This window comes from Vipera berus (genome assembly GCF_964194415.1).
Source record: "Vipera berus genome assembly, chromosome: 1".
Classification (NCBI taxonomy): Eukaryota; Metazoa; Chordata; class Lepidosauria; order Squamata; family Viperidae; genus Vipera; species Vipera berus.
The window spans coordinates 302,782,521-302,804,833 of record NC_138202.1 but is presented as its reverse complement, the minus strand read 5'-3'; the positions used below and the strand labels follow the sequence as shown (position 1 = coordinate 302,804,833).

Here is a 22,313-nt window from a genome sequence, read left to right as displayed (position 1 = left end):
GTAGAACCAAAAAGCAAGTTGCAATGCTGCCTCCATGCCTAGTTTAGAGTTCTCAGACTGTCTGAGAGTAATTTTGAAATGTTCTTCAGGATGTAATTGAGAAATAGTTTAATACTTGCTGTGATAGAGTAGGATGTTTAATCTCCACAACATCCCTGCTATTCCTCTTCGATCATGTTATTGATGTGACAAATGGTGATTTGTACTTGCACATCGCCTGCCATACTGGGCTAAGAGTAGCAACATTTTCCACCACATGAAACCCAACCATTTTGCAAAAGGCAAAGAGATGTTGGGATGAACCATGAGGAGCCAATGGAGGTTCAGCCCATGTTTATGGATTCAAATGCTTTCTTTATAGCATTGGATGTTACATGGGAGTGCTGATGTCATATTGGGCGAGGTTTCTTATAAAACAAATCTGTATCTCTTGGTTTTCTGCCCAGTGCAAACTCACAAAGCAATGAACATGCCATTAGGGTCCGCCCTTTTTTAGTCAAAGGATGGGGTTCCCAGTATAGAGGATATATAAAGCCTTTTTTAATTAATAGATAGGCCAACATTATATTGCTGCTGGTTGTGCAATCTTGGTGCAGAATTTCTTGAGGTGTGACTTTGCGATGTTATCTTGATGTTTGAAGTGTGATTTTTATCTTGGATGTTACCATGCCCAATAGCTGAAAGGTTCTCCCTGATTACATTTTTCTAATTCATTGGCACGCTAGAAATAATTTGCCTATGATTCTCAGCTCCTATATAAGGTGAAAACCAGAACAATTTTGTAAACATATGGTACTGTTGCAATCAGCAGCTTACCATCCACATCTTTTTATCTGGCCAGCATGGAATATATCAGATAAAACATCTTAGAACCAAAGTGCATCTGTTGTAGTTTTGCTGGATTAGCCTTGGGAGTTGCAAAGCTGCAGCTTCTTTCATATCAGTCATTAATGTTAAAACCTAACATCTACATCTTGCTATTTTGGTGGTAATATGGTAGCATATTCATATTGAAATAGTGCTTTTCATTTTGGGCATCTGGGAATCGTAGATTTTGAAGAGGAAGCATATCAAAAACATCAGTCACAGAGTAGTGTTCTGCAATGGTTGAAGGGATGCACCTGCAAAGGAATGTTTGCGCATTCTATGAATGAATCCTTGCAAATTCCATGAAACCCTTAATTTTGCCCAGTATTTCACACTAATTGGTTGTACTGTCTAGGACAGGGGTCGGCAACCTTAAACACTCAAAGAGCCACTTGGACCCATTTTCCAGAGAGAAAAAAACACTGGGAGCCGCAAAACTTGGGAAGCTTGATTGAAGAGTTTAATTAAAAAGAAATAGAGGCTGCTGTGCATAAGCTCTCTCTCTCTCTCTCTCTCTCCCCCCTCTTTCCCTCCCTCCCTCTCTCTCCCTCCCCCCTCTCTCCCTCTCTCTGATCTTCTGCTCACCTGGCAAATTGGCTTCACAGTGTTGTCGGACAAGCTGACACACATTCTTATTGGGCTGGCTCTCCTGCTGCTTCCTGCTTCCTGTGGAGATGCAGCAAAGGCAGGAGCCCTGCCCAATAAGCTTGTCAGCTTCTCGAAGAACAGTGAGGCCACTCTCTTTTTTACACATAAAGAGAGAGAGAGAGAGAGAGAGAGAAGCGCAAGTGCCTCTCTCTGTCTCTCTCTCTCCAATTGGCGGAGGATGACTGGGAGCCGTAGGATAAGGCTGAAAGAGCTGCATGTGGCTCCAGAGCCGCGGGTTGCTGACCCATGAACTATACATACCCAATTCCAGCAACCGTTCCTTATATGTTTTAGCCTCCAGTTCCCTAATCATCTTTGTTGCTCTTCTCTGCACTCTTACTAGTCTCAACATTATTGTTATTGTACATTGTGATGACCAAAACTATATGCAGTATTCCACGTGTGACCTTACCAAGGCATTATAAAGTGGTATTAACACTTCATGTGCTCTTGATTCTATCCCTATCTGTAGGTTTGGTTGTATGTGTACATGTATATATGTAAATTTATGTATGCAGGCAGTAGGAGATGACTCCACTCCCCTTGGAAGTATTCTGTCCACCATCCCTGCTGGGGTGACCTAATTGTGATAGGTTAATTCATTTCAGCCATGCTTGTCATTGCAGAGTTGGGTGGAAAGGAGGCTTAGAAGAATCATCTCTTGGCAAAGAAGTCAACACCAGGCATGGTGCAATTGATTGTTGTTTCCCCTCAAGCAAAGCACATAGGAAAAGGTCCTTCGAGTGATTCTTACTAAACTGCAGTGGCCTATAATTAATGTATTATCTGATTAATTTAAATTTAATTAAATGCAAATAATTGGAGGAGGGAAAACATAAAACGCTTTTATAGTTTTTTTAAAAATTAAAATAATTAAATGCTTTATTTTTAGTTTTGCCTCCATCGATTTTTGTTAAGACCCCACCCAGGTTTTGCCCTAGAATCCCACTTAATGGTGAATTTAGGTGTGTATTCCTTAGCTGCCTTCTGAATGGAAAGCTGAGAAATCAGCGCAGGCATGTCACGTACAAGAGATGAAACAGTTCAATATTTTAAAATAATCTATGTAAAATCTTCTTGCAATTAAGTTGGAATCTTGATTACTTTATGGACATGTTTATACAGCTATTCTGGGGGTGGGCGATGGTTTATGTTTGTCTTGATTCCTGACGTATACTGATACGTCCCTGCAATTTTCTGGGAAATATTTTCAGAAGTGGTTTGTCGTTGCCTTCTTCCTGGGGTTGAGAGAAAATACTGACCCAAAGTCATCCAGCTGTTTTCTGCCCCTAAGGCAGGTCTAGAACTAGTCCAGCATCTTAACTACTAGTCCGGCATCTTAACTATTATACCAAATTATGTGTATTTACAGAGATTACCTATAAAAGTGGTTTGCCACTGGCCCCCTGAAGGGTGATTTCCCCCCTAATTTTAATTTCACATTCCAGTCTACTTAACAGCCCTTGGATTCTTTGGAAAAATCTCATTCAAATATTAACCAGGCCCACCTCTGCTCAGCTTACAAGCCCAGATAAGATCAGGCAAATACTTCTCTCATCCCTAAAGAGAGATTTCATTAACTAAACACAAGTGACTAGATGACCTCAAATCTCCCTGTTTGGCTAGGTTGGGCAGAATAGTTAGGAAAGATTGGTATTGATTGTATTTCTATGCAAATAATTTCTACACCTAAATCAATTAGCCATGAACTAAGAAGAACGTGTCTGTTTAGTCATACAGTATACAACCAGGGCATATTTAAAGAGTTTTCCCAATTACAGTTATGATCACTTGAGTTTATTCACATAAATAGCTATGTAATCCACTGTCTGGAAGAGTGGACTTCGATTACTTTTGGCCGGTTTCCATCTGAGTCATAGACTCGTGACTTTATGGTAGTCATTAGCTTTGTGTGTAAATGTTTTCCTATTCTCCCAGTTGACTGTCCCTCGTTATGTCTGTCCCCACTTTCAAATGTCTTTCTATTTCCTGATTATTATAACCCGAGTCCCTCCTGTCCTAAAGTTTCTTGGTCAGTTCCTATATGAAATTGAACACCTTATTCAATATGTTACATGTCATTTGAAGGCAATTTCCTATGAAAAATATTGTTGGAATCCAACTTATTTATATCTTATTCCTGTTATTAAAAGTTACCTTTGCTCTTACTCTCTTTGGAGATTTAAAGCATTAGTGTCCTGGTTGCAAACAGAAAATAAGACTTCCTAATACTGTTATGAGTCTGAAGCTGCACTAAACATCAAGGAGAACTGACCCTTGTGATGAAATACCTCAAAGACTTCTTTACCTCTAATGCCTCATTAAAACTTTAATTCCCTTCCATATTCCTCACTAGGTAAAGGTAAAGGTTCCCCTGCACATGTGTGCTAGTCGTTTCCGACTCTAGGGGCCGGTGCTCATCTCCGTTTCAAAGCCGAAGAGCCAGCGCTTGTCCGAGGACGTCTCCGTGGTCATGTGGCTGGCATGACTAGACGTCAAAGGCGCACGGAACGCTGTAATTCCTCACTACCCAAATGTAAAACAGAGAGACTTTTCACTGTATATTTCTACAATATGGCAACATACCAAGTGGGTATTAACATGTATCCAAGGATTTTGTGCCAGACTGAAGAACTGGGAATATTTCTACAATAGTTCTGGGTGCTATAGAGTATTTCCCTCTGATCAGTGTCTCAGGATTAACAACATATTTTCAAGCCATTCTTCACTGGCAATCCTTATGTTTTGATTTGATTCTTTTCATTGTTCTAGAACAGGGGTTCCCAACCAGGGGTGTGAGATGATATTCCAGGGGGAGCAAAAACTTGGGTTTTCAAAATTAGGGTATATATGCATAATTTGTTGCCGTTAATTTGAACTTTTGTAAGGGGTGCGAGAATATATCAGAAGCATTCTAGGGGTGCAGGGTATAGAAAAGGTTAAGACCCACTGTTCTAGAAGCTTTGCTACTATCTATAACATGGAAAAGATCATAATAAGTTTGTCTAAATTATGAGCTGGGAACAAGACAAGATTGGTATAAAGTAGGTGGTGATAAATACCATAATCCAGTTTTGGTCAATGCATTACAAAAAAGAAGTTGAGACTTTGGGGGAAAAATGCAGAGAAGCGCAATTAGGATGATTAAAGGCCTGGAGACTAAAACATATGAAGAATGGTGGCAGGAACTGGATATGGCTAATCTAAAGAAATCGAGGGGTGACATGATAGCAGTATTCCAGTATTTGAGAGGTTGCCACAAAGAAGAGGGGGTCAACTTATTTTCCAAAGCACCAGAAGGCAAGACAAGAAACAATGGATGGAAACTAATCAAAAAAAGAAGCAACTTGGAATTAAGGAGAAACTTCCTAACAGTGAGAACAATTAACCAGTTGAAAAGCTTGCCTCCAGAAGTGGGTCCCTCATCACTGGAGGTTTTTAAGAAGAGACCGGACAGCCACTTGTTTGAAATGGTATAGGGTCTCCTGCTTAAGTAGGAGGAGTTGGACAAGAAGACTTCCAAAATCCTTTCCAGCTCTATTCTGATTGAATATTGCTGGTAAATCCAGAGGCAAGCTCTTAGACCGGTCCTGGTAACTATATGGCTGGTTTAAAGGTAAATATTTAGTTTCATAAAAATGAAGCCAGATGGTTTATGAGATCCATTCATCCTTTGGGATCTGGATGCATAGTGTCTTACATTGCCTATGTATTTTCATTCTTGGGGACTACCATAGTTAATTTTATGATCAACCTATCATATTCTATTTCTTTTATTTTAAAGATTAAATTATGTTAGCCACATTGAGTATTATCATAGTAGTATAGCAAGGCACATAGGAAACAAAGTCACACTGTGTTATCAATGATATAACATAGGGTAACAGGATTGGAAGGTACCTTGGAGGTCTTCTAGTCCAATCTCGTGGTCAAGTAAGAGACCCTGTAACATTCTGGAAAATGGCTGTCCAGTTTCTTCTTGAAAACCTCCAGTGATGGAGCCAAGCTGTTTCACTGATCAAGTTCTAGGTTGGATTTCTCTTTAATGATCTTACACTCTTTACTTCTTGTCCTATCCTTAGGTTCTTTGAAGAAAAGCGTGACTCCCCCTTTTCATTTTTCTGTGACAAGTCTTCAAGTACTAATGATGGTGGGCTTAGCCACAGAGATTTTAAACTGTGGTTTGCATCTATATATCTTGGAAGCAAATCCACTCACAACTGATATTCTAAACATCTCATTGCAAATGTTGGCAGACAATTATCTAAATATTAAATGTCAGACTAATCACATAAAGGTTACTAGATTTCTCAAATGTCCTAGACTACAGCAAAAAATACAGTTGTTTATGGTTAAGCATGTTATTCGAATCCAGCTACTATCTTAGTAGATGTTAAACAAACTATAATATGATTATATTTACTAGGGCACAGCACATGTGAACAGAGATGGTGATTTGTTAAGTTGGGTTTAGCATGGTCTAAGAACAGGACGCGGTGGCTCAGTGGGTTAGGACGCTGAGCTTGTCAATCAGAAGGTTGGCAGTTTGGCGGGTCGAATCCCGAGTGCCGCGTAGCAGAGTGAGCGCCTGTTACTCGTCCCAGCTTCTGCCAACCTAGCAGTTCGAAAGCACGTAAAAATGCAAGTAGAAAAATAGGGACCACTGTGGTGGGAAGGTAACAGCGTTCCGTGCGCCTTTGGCGTCTAGTCATGCCGGCCACATGACCACGGAGACGTCCTCGGACAAGCGCTGGCTCTTCGGCTTTGAAACGGAGATAAGCACCGGCCCCTAGAGTCGGAAACGACTAGCACGCATGTGCGGGGGAGCCTTTACCTTTTACCTAAGAACAGTACAGTATTTAAAAAGCAAATATCCATTTACCTTTGCACTTGTGTGTGACTCAATCATTTAGTGACTTTATTTTATCACAATTTCAGAGAGAAAGGAATGAAAGAATCTATGCAGGAAAATGGCTTGGCTGCTTTGCTCAGACTAGAAAAGCTGCCTGAAACCCTGGAAACTCTCAGGATTGAAAATATTGGCCTAGATCAGGGGTAGGCAACCTTGGCTCTTTTATGACTTGTGGACTTCAACTCCCAGAATTCCTGAGCCAGCAAAGCTGGCTCAGGAATTCTGGGAATTGAAGTCCACGAGTCATAAAAGAGCCAAGGTTGCCTACCCCTGGCCTAGATGGATCTGTGCTGGATAAGCAGATTTCTGTATTCACATTTTTGAGAGGCCAGAGAATGAAATCAATGAGCTTAGGGAGCTTCACCCTAGACAGAGATCCTTGGAAGGAATCTATTGGGATGCACCTCCTGTCTTTCCCCCTTACTGCTGATATCCTAAAGGTGACTTCCCTGAGGGATGCCTTTATTCCCTTTTTTGCCCAATGAGCCAATGCTCCAGTTTTTCTTCAGCTCCTATAAATCTGTCACCCAATGAGCCTATCAGCCACTTTGCAGGACTGTTGTGAAGTTTAATTAATTAAAGCTTCTGATGTGCTTTGAAACTCTTGGATGAAAACCTTGCTGTAATTGCGAAGCATTATTAATATTCTAATCCAAAACTTCACACGCTGTCTCCTCTTGATGCTATCAGTTATATTGCATACATTAACAGAAGCTGCCTCAGCATGACTTGGTTCATGTTTATGAACAGCTGCTGGAGGTACAATCAAGCAAAGTCCCACCCAGATGCCCAGGCCTTGTTATTGCCAGGCAGGGACAAAGTTGGCCCAAGGCTGCATTCCTTCGGAATAAAATACGCTGATGATACTATGGCGCAAAGAGTTCATCAGATTCAAACTTATTCTTGATACTTTGGCCTCAAATCAAATAATTCTTTAGTTATGAGCAATTAAGCATGTAACTAAAAAAAATTCTTGTGGTGCCCGATAAAAACTGTTATGATTTTGCAGTAAACACTGAGCGCGGACTATAATCTTCTTCATGTACAAAAATATATGTTGCAGTACATTTGTTACATAGCACAAGATTCTTTGTTGTTTTTGTAGCAACAGATTAAGTCAGCTAATTCTGAACACCCAAAACAAAACAAAGCTGTCTCTGCCTTAATCTCATTTTCCAAAACTGGATTTTCTTTATAATCATCTTTTCCTTGGGTGTTTCACACAAGTATATTGAAAGAAGCAGCATTTAATAGAAGGGGGGGGGGAGCTTCAATTGTTTTTTTTATTTAATTTTTTTCCCTTCAGGTGCTAAGCAACTAAGAGAGGCATTGTCCTCTTGCTGAGAAATGGGCCTTGCATCCAAGTAATGCTCCCCTGTACAGGCAAGTATGACCACAGGATTTGTTTCCTGTCCTTCATGCTGCTTCATGTGCAGTTCAATTCCTACATTTAGCTATAAGACAGTCCTTGAATTGAACTCTCAGGTTAGAACCTTTGCTTGACTCAGCATGTACAGCGTTGCATACCCATCACTCCTAAAGAACATGGCTAAAGGTGAGGGAGGCAGTCATAAACTGACCTCTGAAAATCCACAGATATGTCAGCTGCAGCTTAAAGGATCCCAATTAGCCAGAATCAGAAACCTTTGATGACTCACAAGACCAAAACAGAAGGATGAAGAAGCCTGATCAACATCTGATGGATATTGGTGGGAACAGAAGTGCATCTTTGGCCTTTTCCAATGTTGTTATTGGTGTTATTTTACTAGCCCTTGTAAGGTACTGGGCAGAATAAAGTTTCTCAGCTGAGGAAATGGGGTAGGTTCTGTTGCTACCATCAGATTTTAGGAGACCCAGGACAAGTCTCTCCCCACTCCCCATCCTATGACTACTGTGGTGTCTTAGGAAGTGGTGCAGCTGGACAGGCAATATCTGTTTCTCTACTAAATATAGGAAGCCAGACAGAGCCTTGGAAACACACAGCTCATGAGGGCACCCACCACTTCAATACCTTCATTGACTCAGTGCCTTTAAGATAGTGTCTGATATCATCCTCCTGTATTATGTGTCTAAACAGTGTGTGCCTTCAGGAGCCATCCAATGCAGTGTATGCATGGTTTATTTGGAAGATCAATTTGGGGCACTTGCAGTACTGTGAGCATGATCCCTGTCCTGGGGAGCTTTTACCAAATGGGGTAGGCTGCACTATGGGATGCCAAGTCTCCTGTAAATCCTGTAGATTCTCTTGCTGTTATAGACTGGCAAGTGAGGAGAAATAAAGAATTATGCCTTTATTTTTTCCCCCATTCAGGGTTCATGGCAGCTTGTGAATGTATGGGAGACTTTCTCTGGGGATATAAATGATTATCTCCTTTCCAATTGCTATTGCTGCAAATAATCTTAGCGCTTTTGTGGTTAAATTTGGAGAAGAAAGAAAACGTGGCAGACTGTGAACTGTACACAGAAAGTGAGACTTTTGCCTTTGTGGCAGTGGGCGCAAGCAGCAGCACTGGCGGCTCAAAGTTTCAAGTAAGTACTGCTAGTTGCTGGCAAAGAAGTACTAACAACAGCAGAATTGGCATTTGGTATTGCCCTTTCTTGGGAGCAGAAGAAGACAGGGAGCAAATGGAGGTGAAGGTGCTACAGATGCAAGCAGCTGGGCACAGGAAGCCAAACAATGAAAGGAAAAGCACCAGAGTGGAAGAGGAAAACCGCAGCTGTTTGGCTGTTTTGTTTCAATTGTGCAATAAGGTAGCATAGCACATTTCAACCCTGTGTTACAAGTTTGTCGCCATCATGCAATATTGTTGCAGTAGAGGCTTTCATGCAGGCTAGGCAGTGACTCCACATGCTTATACGGTCTTCAGTAGGCAGTAGAAAAAATTACAATCACTGCCATCCCAAACTGATAACATATTTACACAAAGTTAAGTCCAACGATATTATACTGGGCTGCCTTGTGAGATTTGCCAATTTTGTTTTTAGTGTTGTTGTTTTTTAAAAGTAACATTGGCGTCCTGAGAATGATGCTGGTTAAGAGTCACCAAGTTGCCATTAGGGATTTAAAGAAGGATCACTTTAAAATTCAGAATTATGTCTTCTGAAATATTGGGTTATGAGTGTAACTGGAAGCTCAGCATACTGTACATTGACCTTTTTCAGTAGTACCTGTTAATGCAACTGTTGATAGTTGCATTCTTTCTTGACTAACAGAAGAACCTTACATTTACTTCCCCGGAATAATCTTTGCTGAATCCCAAATAACCATTTCCCCCCTAAGAATTTACAACACAGTATCAGGTTGCTATTAAGGCAGCTATTTTATTCATGGGATTAAACCATGAGACATAAAATGAGGTACAAACAAGATAAAAACCCCACTTTGAAAACAAAGTGAAGGAATGGAATTGCAGGAAGTGGATTTGGTGGCAAAAATTCAGTGCTGGATCCAAGGCATTTGATAATATCAAGCATATCCTGAGAAGATGAGGCTATTGAAAGAAACCATCTGTAGCAATTGCAGCTGAACTCTGATGACAGACACCAGAATTGTCTCCAGTGTCGAGTAATAGTAAATTACTATTTCTTCTGTTGCTATTTCTTCTGTTCTCCATCTGAGCTTGGAGCACTTAGAGGAAAGAAATATTCATGTGCAATTGTTGTTTGTCGACTTCAGCATTTAACACAATCATTCCCCAGCATCTAGTGGACAAACTGAGCCCTTTAGGCTTAAACACTCCTTTGTGCAACTGGATTCTTGTTTTTCTTACTAACAGACCCCAGTATGTGCGAGTTGGAACAAATATTTCTAACACCATTTTCTTGAGCATAGGTTCTCCTCAGGGCTGTGTCCTATGTCCGCTGCTGTTCACCCTGTTGACCCATGACTGTTGTGCTAGGTTTGCCACCAACCATATTCTGAAGTTTGCGGATGATACAACAGTAGTGGGCCTTATTCAAGATGACAATGAGGCTGGAGGAGGTTGAGGGTTTGGTGAACTGGTGGAAGGAGAATAGCCTAGTTTTAAACATTGGAAAAACCAAAGAGATCATTGTCAATTTCAGAAAAGGCAGGCACAGCCACACTCCTCTGTGCATTAATGAGTCACTTGTGGAGATGGTTACCAGCATCAAATTCCTGGGTGTGCATAACAAGTAGGCTGGCTTGGTCGCTCAACAGCAAGACACTGGTGAAGCGGGCACAGCAGCACCCGCATTTTCTGTGTCGCATGAGAAAAGCACATCTTCCTTCCCCTATCCTTACCACTTTCTACAGTGGGACGATTGAGAGCATCCTGTCATACAGCATCACAGTCTGGCTTGGAAGCATCACTGCTTCAGACTGGAAGACGGTGCAGAGAGTGATAAAAATGGCTGAAAAGATTATTGGCAGTTCCCTCCCTTCCATCCAGGACTTAGCGTATAAGCATTGCTTGAGCAGGGTCTGCAAGATTGTCTGGGACACTACACATTCTCTTCACAACCTGTTTGTTACCTTCTGAGAGGAGGCTTCGTGGTATCCGAAGCAGAACATCCAGATTCAGCCAGTTTTGTCCCATACAGTATTAACCTTGTGAACTCTAAACCTTCCTCCTTCCGTTATGTATTGAAGATGGACAGTGATTAATATTTATGTTACTTATATGCAAGGATGTAGGTCTATATATCAGGGATGCGGTGGCTCAGTGGGTTAGGATGCTGAGCCTGTCGATCAGAAGGTTGGCAGTTTGGTGGGTCGAATCCCGAGTGCCGTGTAACAGAGTGAGCGCCTGTTACTCGTCCCAGCTTCTGCCAACCTAGCAGTTCGAAAGCACGTAAAAATGCAAGTAGAAAAATAGGGATCACTACGGTGGGAAGGCAACAGCGTTCCGTGCGCCTTTGGCGTCTAGTCATGCCGGCCACCTGACCACGGAGACGTCCTTGGACAAGCGCTGGCTCTTCGGCTATGAAACGGAGATGAGCACCGGCCCCTAGAGTCGGAAACGACTAGCAGGCATGTGCGGGGAACCTTTACCTTTTAGGTCTATATATACTTTGTATAGAGTATGTTTAAATGTGTGTTATGTTATGTACACTTTGAAAGCAAGCAACTAAATTTCATTTTTAATGTCTGCCATTGTGCCCACAGTAAAAAATGTTCTCTCTCTCTCTCTTTCTTTATTGGATGCTGCACCCCAGACAGCTAATTTCAGCAAACCATTTTATTCTGCATATGTCATTTTATTTACAAAATACCCTATATTGGAGAAAACCATCAATGGAAAAGCCATGATGATGAACTGACGTCGTACGGGCATATCCGGTGGCTTCCATACAAATCTGGTTGGTTCTGTTGAAGCCTTCCTTTTGAATTTTCCATTGCACTCTGATAACACATCTAGAGATTTATCTAGCTTTGCAATGGCCAATCTGCACGAAATACCACTTCATTGGAAGCTGCACAGGAAGATCCAGTTACTTTGCTTCTACATTCAAGTAGCCCATAATTAGGCTCAAACACCAAGTTGAGTCATTTATAAAAAGAGCCCAAGGTGCTATTACAGCCAGACACACACCAAGGCCCAGTGTATAATTATATAATCTACGTCCATGTGGAAACTGTCCCATTAATCCACCTGTTTCCCTGAAGATGCTATTTATTCTGGCTTTCTAGAAGACCCATGCAGCTAATGCTCTGCTCAGAAACACACCTTGCTCTTGAAGAGACTAGAAAACGCTATCCCGCTTCATTTGTTCAATGGAAGGCTACCTGAAATTGGAAAATGAGTGCTGTGGAAAGAAGTTGCTGAGATATGATTCTCTCTTCCACCTTCCCAAGAAGCTGCCCTGAAATTATTCATCATGCAAAGGACGGATGATCCCAGCATTACTGTGCTCACACCTATTAACAGAACTGCAGGCGGACTTTATGTGTATTAGACCCATGTGTCAGAGGTGCCTCTTGTTCTTTTAATCAAGAAAGCCACGTTTTGTCGACATGTCAGGATATCTCTTGCTAGTTTTAACATCTTGCCATGTATCTTCAAAAGCAATTGTTCAACAGTAGGGAATGGTGGGTTAAAAGAAACAGTATGCCAAAAGTGGACGGGCTCATTGGTGGATTTAACTAGTTAATAAAATTATTTGCTTCACTGCAAGTCAAGGGCTTCTACAATTCTACACAGTGGGAACGGAGCACAAGAGTTCTGCATTTCATTGGCACAGCCCTGCAAAATCCTCACAAGTGGGAAAACCCCCACACACTATGGCTTCAATACACTTTGATGTAAACATGTAGCAACTCAAAAATCAATTTTCCCAGCAGGTAGTTTGCAAAGGCCATTTATTCAGCAAGAATATTAATTCGTCAGCTAGTGCTGCAACTAACAAGCTCTAGAGAGCAGCAGGTATAAAAATGTTAGCTGTTTACTCTCCATTTATTCTGGAGGCACTTACAATTAAGCACTTATGTGTTCTCCAGCCATTTAATATTGTGTTTATTCTGTATTGATTCATGAAAACCCTCATGTTTAGAGGGTGTTTCACTCCCCCCTAAATTGCACTGGGGACTTATTCAACTGTTTGGACTGTGGTCTCAGCAAATTAGCAGGGCCTCTATTAAATATTCTCTGCCTGCTTTTTTTGCTCATTTCTTGATGCTCCAAGTGTTATTTCTGTATTTGAACTTGGCTTTCCCTCTTTTCTGCACCCATCCTCGACATACAATACACAGCTGTACAAATGAAAACACAGTTCAATGGTTAAAAAGAAGGCAGCTTTGGAACCAAAGTGAAGAGCCAGCCCACAGCCTGGGTAGTTTATTCATTAAATTATATTTATATAATTAGAAATAACATTTATATAATTTTATATAAATGGAATATAACAAGATTATTGTAAGGGCAGCAGAGTCAACTACATTCTGGTTGTTATCACTCAAGGAAGACTGAGGAGCAAAGAAAAGATGAATGGCATTAAGGTACCATTTCACTTTAACTTTGTGTTACTGTAGTTACTGCTTCAGAAAGAAAAAGAGGCTTGCACATTGTAGGGCATAAGAAATATAAGAAAAAAGGACACATTATCCATTTCTCTCATTGCAATTGCTGCCTGACTCCCATTTCTAGGTAGGACTGGATTTAACTGGTGGCAAATGGCACGAGGTTGTACCTGCCATATGCTGTCTACTTAACAGATGAAAAAGTCATTCAGCTTGTCTTCACTGCTGTTGATCTGAGTATTGCATTAATTTAATAATTTTAATAATTTAATTTGTATACCACCCTTCTCCCGAAGGACTCAGGGCGGTGAACAGGGCAATACATAATAAAAAACAGGATACAAAAATTAAAAAGTGATTAAACAACTATGCCCGTAGTAATTAATACATATTAAAAGTTAAAACTAATTATAAAAAACCCAACCCCATCCCATCAGACCAGGCCAGCTTGTTCAAAAAAGAAGGTTTCGAGATCGCGCCGGAAGGAGCGAAGGTCGGGGGCCATCCGGAGCTCGACCAGCAAGCGGTTCCATAGGTCTGGCGCACGCACAGAGAACGCTCTCCCCCTGGGGGCCACCAATCGGCATTCTTTGATCGGAGGCACCCTGAGGAGGCCCTCTCTGTGGGAGCGCACTGGACAGAGGGAAGTTGATGCCAGCCGCAGGTGTTGCCGTAGGTAATCCGGACCCATGCCATGTAGGGCTTTGTAAGTCATCACTAACACCTTGAACCTCACCCGGAGAGCAACCGGTAGCCAATGCAGCTCGCGGAGGAAAGGTGTAACATGGGAGTATCGGGAAACCCCCAAGACAACTCGCGCGGCTGCATTCTGCACCAGTTGAAGTCTCCGGGTGGACCTCAAGGGCAGCCCCATGTAGAGAGCATTACAGTAGTCTAGACGAGAAGTCACGAGCGTATGAGTGACTGTACGCAAGGCATCCCGGTCTAGATAGGGTCGCAACTGGCGCACCAGGCGAACCTGGGCAAAGGCCCCCCTAGTCACAGCTCCAATATGCTCTTCCAAAGAGAGCTGTGAATCTAGAAGGAACCCCAAGTTGCGAGCCCTATCTACGGGGGGTAATAGCTCACCCCCCCATGGCCAGAGATGGAATAATCGGAATTTCCTGGGATGCCGGCACGAACAGCCGCTCAGTCTTGTCAGGGTTGAGTCGAAGCCTGTTCCTCCCCATCCAGACCCGGACCGCCTCCAGGCAGCGGGACATCACATCGAGGGCATCACTGGGGTGCACTGACTTCGTAACCACTGCAACTTGTCAAGAGTTTACAATGAAGCAAACCATGTAAAGGGTGATGAATGACTATATTCTCATGCATGCAAGGTATAATTTTAAGGAGAGAGAAATCACACTGACATATCACTGTATAAGCAATGAGAATGGCTACAAATTATTTAACAACCCAAAGGACATGAGGTGAATAGTGGGGTGGGGGGCAGGGGGAAATCTATAAACATTTCTTGCTTGGAGTGCAATCTGGCTTAAGGTTAGTCATGCTTATAATCTGCCATTGCAGATTACGGTAAATCCTGCTCAGGGGCCTGTCATCTGTCACATATCGTTGGATTTACAATATACATTTAACACTATGCATCTGCAACATTGGAAAGTCTTCATCCAAGAAACTTTATAGGTTATTTCAGTTTTATCATCCAAGAGACTTCTGAAAGCAAACAGATGGCAGGACATTGACTACCCAAAGACATCAAATATGCTTCATGGCTAACAAAAATTTGGGCAAGAACGTATCCCTTAAATATTTCAATGCAAATATTATCGTAAGATTCATAGATTCACCAAAATACAATCTATCTATGCAACATATTGAAATATCAGGTTTTGCACTTTTTTAAACAGTTGGTGCATTTGTTTGTTAGCTCATTTCCTAAATCTCGGGAGAAATAAGGTATGTTGCTAATATGCTATCTACAACATCGTGAACTTTATATTCCATTTGGAAAATCCCTGATGTTATTTACAAATATGGGAAGTTACTAAATTGCGAGTCAGAGGCAAGTGATTTGCCTAAATATATCACAGGAAAGAAAAAAAATGTATCTAACATTGAATGTCCTATTTTTATAACAGAAATAATGATGCATCCAGTAATAGTTTTCCATGCTTTTCTAATGTCAGTTAAAATGAAAAAAAAATAGCTTGAATTGTTATAAAATATCATCCTAGAAATTGGAAAGTCTCTGTTATTTCAATTATTTATTTCTCATCAGGATGGTAAAATTAGATGGAAATGTCACAGAATTAACTTAAATTAAGAACCACTACTGTTTAAATAGTATACATTTCTGTAGCATCTTTATAACTAAAAAGCTTTGGTCAAGTTATGTTCTGATAACTAAGAAAATATGAAACTAAATCCTCCAATAAAATGTACAAGTAAAGTTGCTAAAAACAGCATGCCCATTTTTGACAGCTGATCCGATTGCATACCTTCTCTTTCCCATGAGAATCAACTTAGGAGACAGATATAATATGACAGATTTATTGTACATTTATCTTCAGTATACTTCTAAGGTGTCAGAAATTCCAGCATGCAGAAATTCACACAAAAAAAACCCTCTAAACATTGGCATAGAAAAAGAAATTTAGAAAAAAAATAAAAGCAAGGAGAAAAAAAAATCACATTGATCCAATATATTTTGAGCTTCCATCAAGCGAGTAACGAAGCAACATTTCTGCATATAGGGGAAAAAAGAGAGAGAAAAAAAGAGAGCCTGTATTGAAGTCAATCAGCCAAAGCTCTCATTCAGTCGGTCTACGAGGATCGAGGATCGCAATGACACTGCAGAGGCAACCTCCCCCCCCCACCGCCAATAAATGCCGAAGCCGAAGCTTCAGGAAGTTATCTTGCAATCTGTTGACAAGCATGTGGGCACGAGAATCTGGCATTTTCTCAGGATGAGGTTGTTTCTTCCCCCTCCTTTTTAGAGTTTTCCATTCGCAAAGGCTGCCTCCTGGAACTGAGGGACAAATAGTTTGAAATAAGCCCTAGAAAAATGCATAAAAAGTTTATGTTAGTAAGGATCAAAATAAGAGAGCGTGTTGCACTTACAGACAAAATTGTCTAGCGTGCAAAACATAAAACCGTTTCTGATTAAAGATCTCTTTTCGTTATACTGTGGCTGGCATGATCAAATATAAGCGCTACAATTTCTTACTCTGAAATAATGCTTAAAATACAGTCTTATCCCTTACAGAAAACTGTAATTGCATATTTTAAAAAACAAGTAAGTCGGGGGCATATGTTACTCAAATAATGGTTTATTATAAATTTCTTTTAACAGAATTGTTTGCATCTATTACTGCTTTATTGTCATTCACTCTGTTGCCATTTCTACTGAAAAACAATTTGCTTAGTATATCTTAGGTTATTGCCCTCCTTCCTGCTACCTTCATGAAGATCTCTAATACACTTAATTCCTATACACTAACCAGAGTAATATTTTGCAGAAGTAAAAAAAATAGTACCTCATTTTCCAAAGCGCATCAAATAGATCATATGTTAGCTATTGTTTCATATTAAATTATAGACATTTCCAGTATAGTACCTTGATTCTTACCAGGCAACTGATACAACTGGATTTCACATAATATGAATGCTTAATAGATACAAATTTCTAGGAGTGAATTTTAATTTATACATTAAAGATAACTATATAGTGGGAATATGTTATGTACATTTTAGAATCAAAGTGACAGGAGTTAAATCCAGACAGCTCTGTATCTGCCCGTTTCTATAATGGGCGAAGTCTGTCATGTTCATAAATATGCCATATTTTAAAAATCCATATGGACTGCACAGAGCAAATTTAACATTCTGTATTCTGTATTCAAGGGACACGGTGGCTCAGTGGGTTAGGATGCTGAGCTTCTCGATGAGAAGGTCGGCAGTTTGGCGGGTCGAATCCCGAGTGCTACGTAACAGAGTGAGCGCCTGTTACTCGTCCCAGCTTCTGCCAACCTAGCAGTTCGAAAGCACATAAAAATGCAAGTAGAAAAATAGAGACCACTACGGTGGGAAGGTAACAGCGTTCCGTGCGCCTTTGGCGTCTAGTCATGCCGGCCACATGACCACGGAGACATCCTCGGACAAGCGCTGGCTCTTTGGCTTTGAAATGGAGATGAGCACCGGCCCCTAGAGTTGGAAATGACTATCATGCATGTGCGGGGGAACCTTTACCTTTTACCTTTATTCTGTATTCAGTCCAAGAGCCAGCATGGTGTAGTGGTTAAGATGCTGGACTAGGAGTAGGGAGACCAAGGTTCTTATCCTGCCTTAGGCACAGAAGCGAGTTGGGTGGACCTTGGGCAGTCACTCCCTCTCATACCTAATCAACATCAGCTGACCAGCAAAAATACACACACAAAGCAAAAGCCAAAAGCATTGTCACACCATGCATTGATGGCTTCACTATAGTGAATTAGAAATACATTAGGAAAGCAAGAATCTTCCATATTGTGTCTACTGACCAAGTGGCATGAATGACTAAATTTAAAAATAAGAAAGAATTCTGAGGAGACACTACTCTATTCTCTCCTTCTGCCATTGCATTCCCCCTCATTCCATTAGGATAGCTGTTTTACATCTCTCTCTCTCTCTCTGTAAATTTCTGAAGTGAAGGTGCTTATAAATTACAATCTTGCTTGAATACTTACAATAACTAGTCTGATCAAACATGCCAAAAATTCTAGGCATTTTTTAATGCAAAATCCTATGCCAAGGATCCAGGAAGGAAGGCAAGAAGGAAGTAAGAAACCACTGAATGTCACAATCTGGAGAGAGGATTTAGCAGCATTTTAACTCCATATTGGAGGCTGATAAACTTGAGTAAACATAAACTCATAACATTAGAATATCCCAGAATATGTAGTCCATCATCCAGAAATTCATGATTTCTATGTAGAATTAATTTACATTAAAAAGGCTAAAGATTTTTATTGCGGAAAGGAGGAATAGAATAAATAAACCTGTTACTTTATTTGAATTGTTCTACAATTTCAACTGTTTTATATATATTCTTTGACACAACATGAGTCCCTTTTTAACTTTAAGAGCAAATTTTGTGTGTATGTGTAAAAACATTTCAAGTTTTTATTTGAGCTCAAAGAAGCACCAATTGGAACACCAGGCTGAGTAGCATATTGCCCCCAACAATCCGGGTCCTCATTTTACCAACCTCAGAAGGATGGAAGGCTGAGTCAACTTTGAGCCCGTCGGGGTCGAACTCCAGACAATGGGCAAAATTAACCTGCAATACTGCACTGTAACCACTGCATCACCGGGGCACTGGTTACAATGCAGTATTCATGGCCAGATGACCAAATAATCCATATCTTTCAGAATATTTGGAACAGTAAGATTAATAAGGGATAAAACATTACTGGCTAACCTCTTCCTTACATTTTTAGAAATTCTGAAAATATTAAAGACAATGTAGTAAGTGAGGTACAAGATACTATATAGTTATAAACAGATATCCATAAACATATTTCTTTAATACAGGAATTAGATTCTTTGTCTAGTTTAAACTGGAGCAAATTAGATTTGATGTATTTATTTACAACATTTATATTGTGCAAATCTTAAATATATAACTGTGGGCAACTCAAAACACCAAAGAGCACATTAAACAAATATGGAACTCAACCGTTAACACATTGACCAAAGCATCCTAAACAACTGCCAAATCAGCTGCACCTTTATTGGGTTCAACAAACATCCTTGTCCAATTCTGAGGGGAAACTCAGGTCTTCAAAGCCACCGAGAAGGCCCAGAGGTAGCATTATGACAGAGAAGGAACTTGATGGTATTACTGAGTCTTACTAATAATTCTGACAACATGGAGTTTTGGAGGTTGCTTTTATTTATCTTGATATCATGATTCTTTTAAGCTTTCCCAAATGATATATTTAAATTAATTTTGGCAAAAAGTGAAACAGATGGTCTGGAAATTATTTTTGAGTATTTGGGGCAAGATAATTGTGAATTTAACTCCAAGGCAAATTTATATTTTAAAATGTCTCCTATTTCTATTCCTTTATACTATTTTAGACAAATTTACAAAGCTACTAAACATTTTTCTTTGGTAGGAACATCCTTTAAAATAATGTGATATAAATATGCCTGCCTGGAAAGTGGATTTAACTTTTTTCTTTTTCGGGTTATAACTGGGCACTTGTTCAATTAATCTTCAATTAATCATGTTGATATAAGGAATTTCCAGATTCAGCTCATGATTAGAATAAAATGATGATTGGGAATAACTGTTTCCTAATTACATAACTTACATTCAGTTTAACAAGATATGTATGTATAATACGAATCATGCATATAATTTCTAATTTACCTATAAAAATAGTACATTATAAAATGATAGTAGATAAATCCTTTTGGGGAGTTATAAATTAGATCTCTCATCATATTGAAAAAGTTTAGGATTAGGATTAGGATTAGGATTTAGGATTTATTAAATTTATATGCCGCCCTTCTCCCTAAGGACTCAGGGCGGCTCACAACAATAAAAATTAAGAGGCATAAAATACAAAAATTAAAAAAGAATTAAACAATGAATATAAGAAATACGGGACAATTTACACAATAAAAACCAAATTAAAAACCATGGTCAGTCCAGGCCCGCTTGTTGGAACAACCATGTCTTCAGGTCACAGCGGAAGGATCGAAGGTCAGGGGCCGTCCGCAGCTCCGGAGGCAGTTCATTCCAGAGGGTTGGCGTGCCCACAAAGAAGGCTCTCCCCCTGGGGGTCGCCAGCCAGCATTGCCTGGCTGACGGAACCCTGAGGAGGCCGACTCTGTGGGAGCGAACTGGGCGATGGGAGGTTGACATTGGCAGCAGGTGGTCTCGCAACTACCCCGGGCCTAAGCCATGTGGGGCTTTAAAGGTAATTACCAGCACCTTGAATCGCACCCGGAGGGCAACCGGAAGCCAATGCAGCCCATGCAGGAGAGGTGTAACATGGGAGTATCGAGATACTCCCATAAGCACCCGCGTGGCCGCATTTTGCACTAGCTGAAGCCTCCGGGTGCACTTCAAGGGCAGCCCCATGTAGAGAGCATTGCAGTAATCCAGGCGAGAAGTGACAAGGGCGTGGGTGACCGTGCCTATGCATCTCGGTCCAAAAAGGGGCGCAACTGGCACACCAGGCAAACCTGTGCAAAGGTCCCCCTGGTCATGGTGGTTAGATGATCTTCCAGGTTAAGCCGTGAATCCAGGAGGACACCCAAGTTGCGGGCCCTTTCTGAGGGGGGCAAGAGCTCTCCCCCCATCAAAAGAGATGGAAGATCTTGGACAATGCAAGATGCTGGTATCCACAGCCACTCGGTCTTGGAGGGGTTCAGCCTGAGCCTGTTCCTTCCCATCCAGACCCGCACCGCCTCCAGGCACCGGGACATTGTGTCAAGGGCATCACTGGGTTGGCTCGGGATGGAGATAAACAACTGGGTATCATCCGCATATTGGGGATACCTCACCCCAAAGCCACGGATGATCTCACCCAGCGGCTTCATATAGATGTTAAACTGGAGGGGGGAGAGAACCGACCCCTGAGGTACCCCACAGGAAAGGGGCCTCGGGGTAGATCTCTGCACCCCTGCCACTGCAAACTGCGAACGGCCCGAGAGGTAGGAGGAGAACCACCGTAAAACAATGCCTCTTAATACTAAAAAACTGTGTTTTAGATCAGGATGTTTCTTGGGGGTTTATTAAACAAACATTATTTCATAATAAATAATATTTACTTATTTTTCAGTTGTGATGCCAATTTGAGATGTATCTTGGGAGAATTAACTGATGTTCCTAAATCAGTACTTCATCTTTCATAAAACAGTAGATATATTCTACTTGCATAATCTTTGGATTAATGAGCAGATATTTTGTTTCTTGGTTTTTTTTAAAAAAGAAGCTATTCTCTTTTTAATGTACAACATCTGTAATATGCATTGTATATTGGTATTTTAGACTTTCTCCAATAATAATTGGCTGCGATCACCCTCCAGTTGGTAATACAATTTCTACTTGGTGAATTTTTTTGCCAGATTGAGGCTTGGTCTGCTACTGCCATTTTATCTATATCTATATCTATATCTATATCTATATCTATATCTATATCTATATCTTTCTTTCTCTCTGTCTGTCTGTCTGTCTGTCTGTCTATCTATCTATCTATCTATCTATCTATCTATCTATCTATCTATCTATCCATCCATCTATCATGTATTGATCAAATTTGTATAACTGCTCGTCTTATAAAAAGCAACTCTACATGATGTACAAAAAATAAATGAAACAATAAATGTAAAAAGTTATAAAAATATAAATTCCATATTAAAAATAAATATTATAAAAATATACATACCCCAGGCAAAGAAAGGATAAAAATGGCTACCTCAGCAATGGAACCATCTAAGCATGTCACTGGTTCCCTAGGGCCTTCCAGAATGTCAAAAGGGATAGAGGTAATCTAAATCATGAGAATGTCCCATAAGGCAGCCACCACAACAAAGAAAGCACATCTCTTGGGACTCATCAAATGTAGTTTCTTAGCTGATGGTTCATGCAATATGCCTTCTCTGCCAGATCTAATCAGATGGCTAATTGGCAGAGGCAACCCATCAGATAGCCTGGCCTCGTATCATGAAGGGTTTTAAAAGTTAAAACCAGCACCTTGAATTGGAGCTAGAAGCAAACTGGCAACCAATGCAGCTCACAAAGCAGATGTTTAATATGCACTGTTCTAGGAGTACATATAGTTGCCTGCACTACTGCATCCTGTATCAGCTGAAGTTTCTGGATATTCTTCAATGGGAACCCCATGTAGAATGCATTGCAGTAGTCCAATCTGGTGGTGACTAGGG

The 22,313-nt window shown here is 40.7% G+C and overlaps 1 protein-coding gene across 3 annotated transcripts in view; it reads right to left on the bottom strand.

Annotated features, from left to right (window-relative positions):
• Nucleotides 1–13,196: 13,196 nt before the first annotated feature.
• The window catches only part of BABAM2 (BRISC and BRCA1 A complex member 2), a gene marked incomplete at its 3' end in the record, with an annotated part of 185,462 nt that continues 176,345 nt past the window's right edge, over nucleotides 13,197–22,313 (bottom strand). For all 3 annotated transcript variants that reach the window (XM_081317295.1, XM_081317297.1, XM_081317296.1), the window contains exon 12: nucleotides 13,197–16,429. In XM_081317295.1, the coding sequence (XP_081173421.1) occupies nucleotides 16,366–16,429 (64 nt within the window). The remainder of the gene's footprint in view (nucleotides 16,430–22,313) is intronic.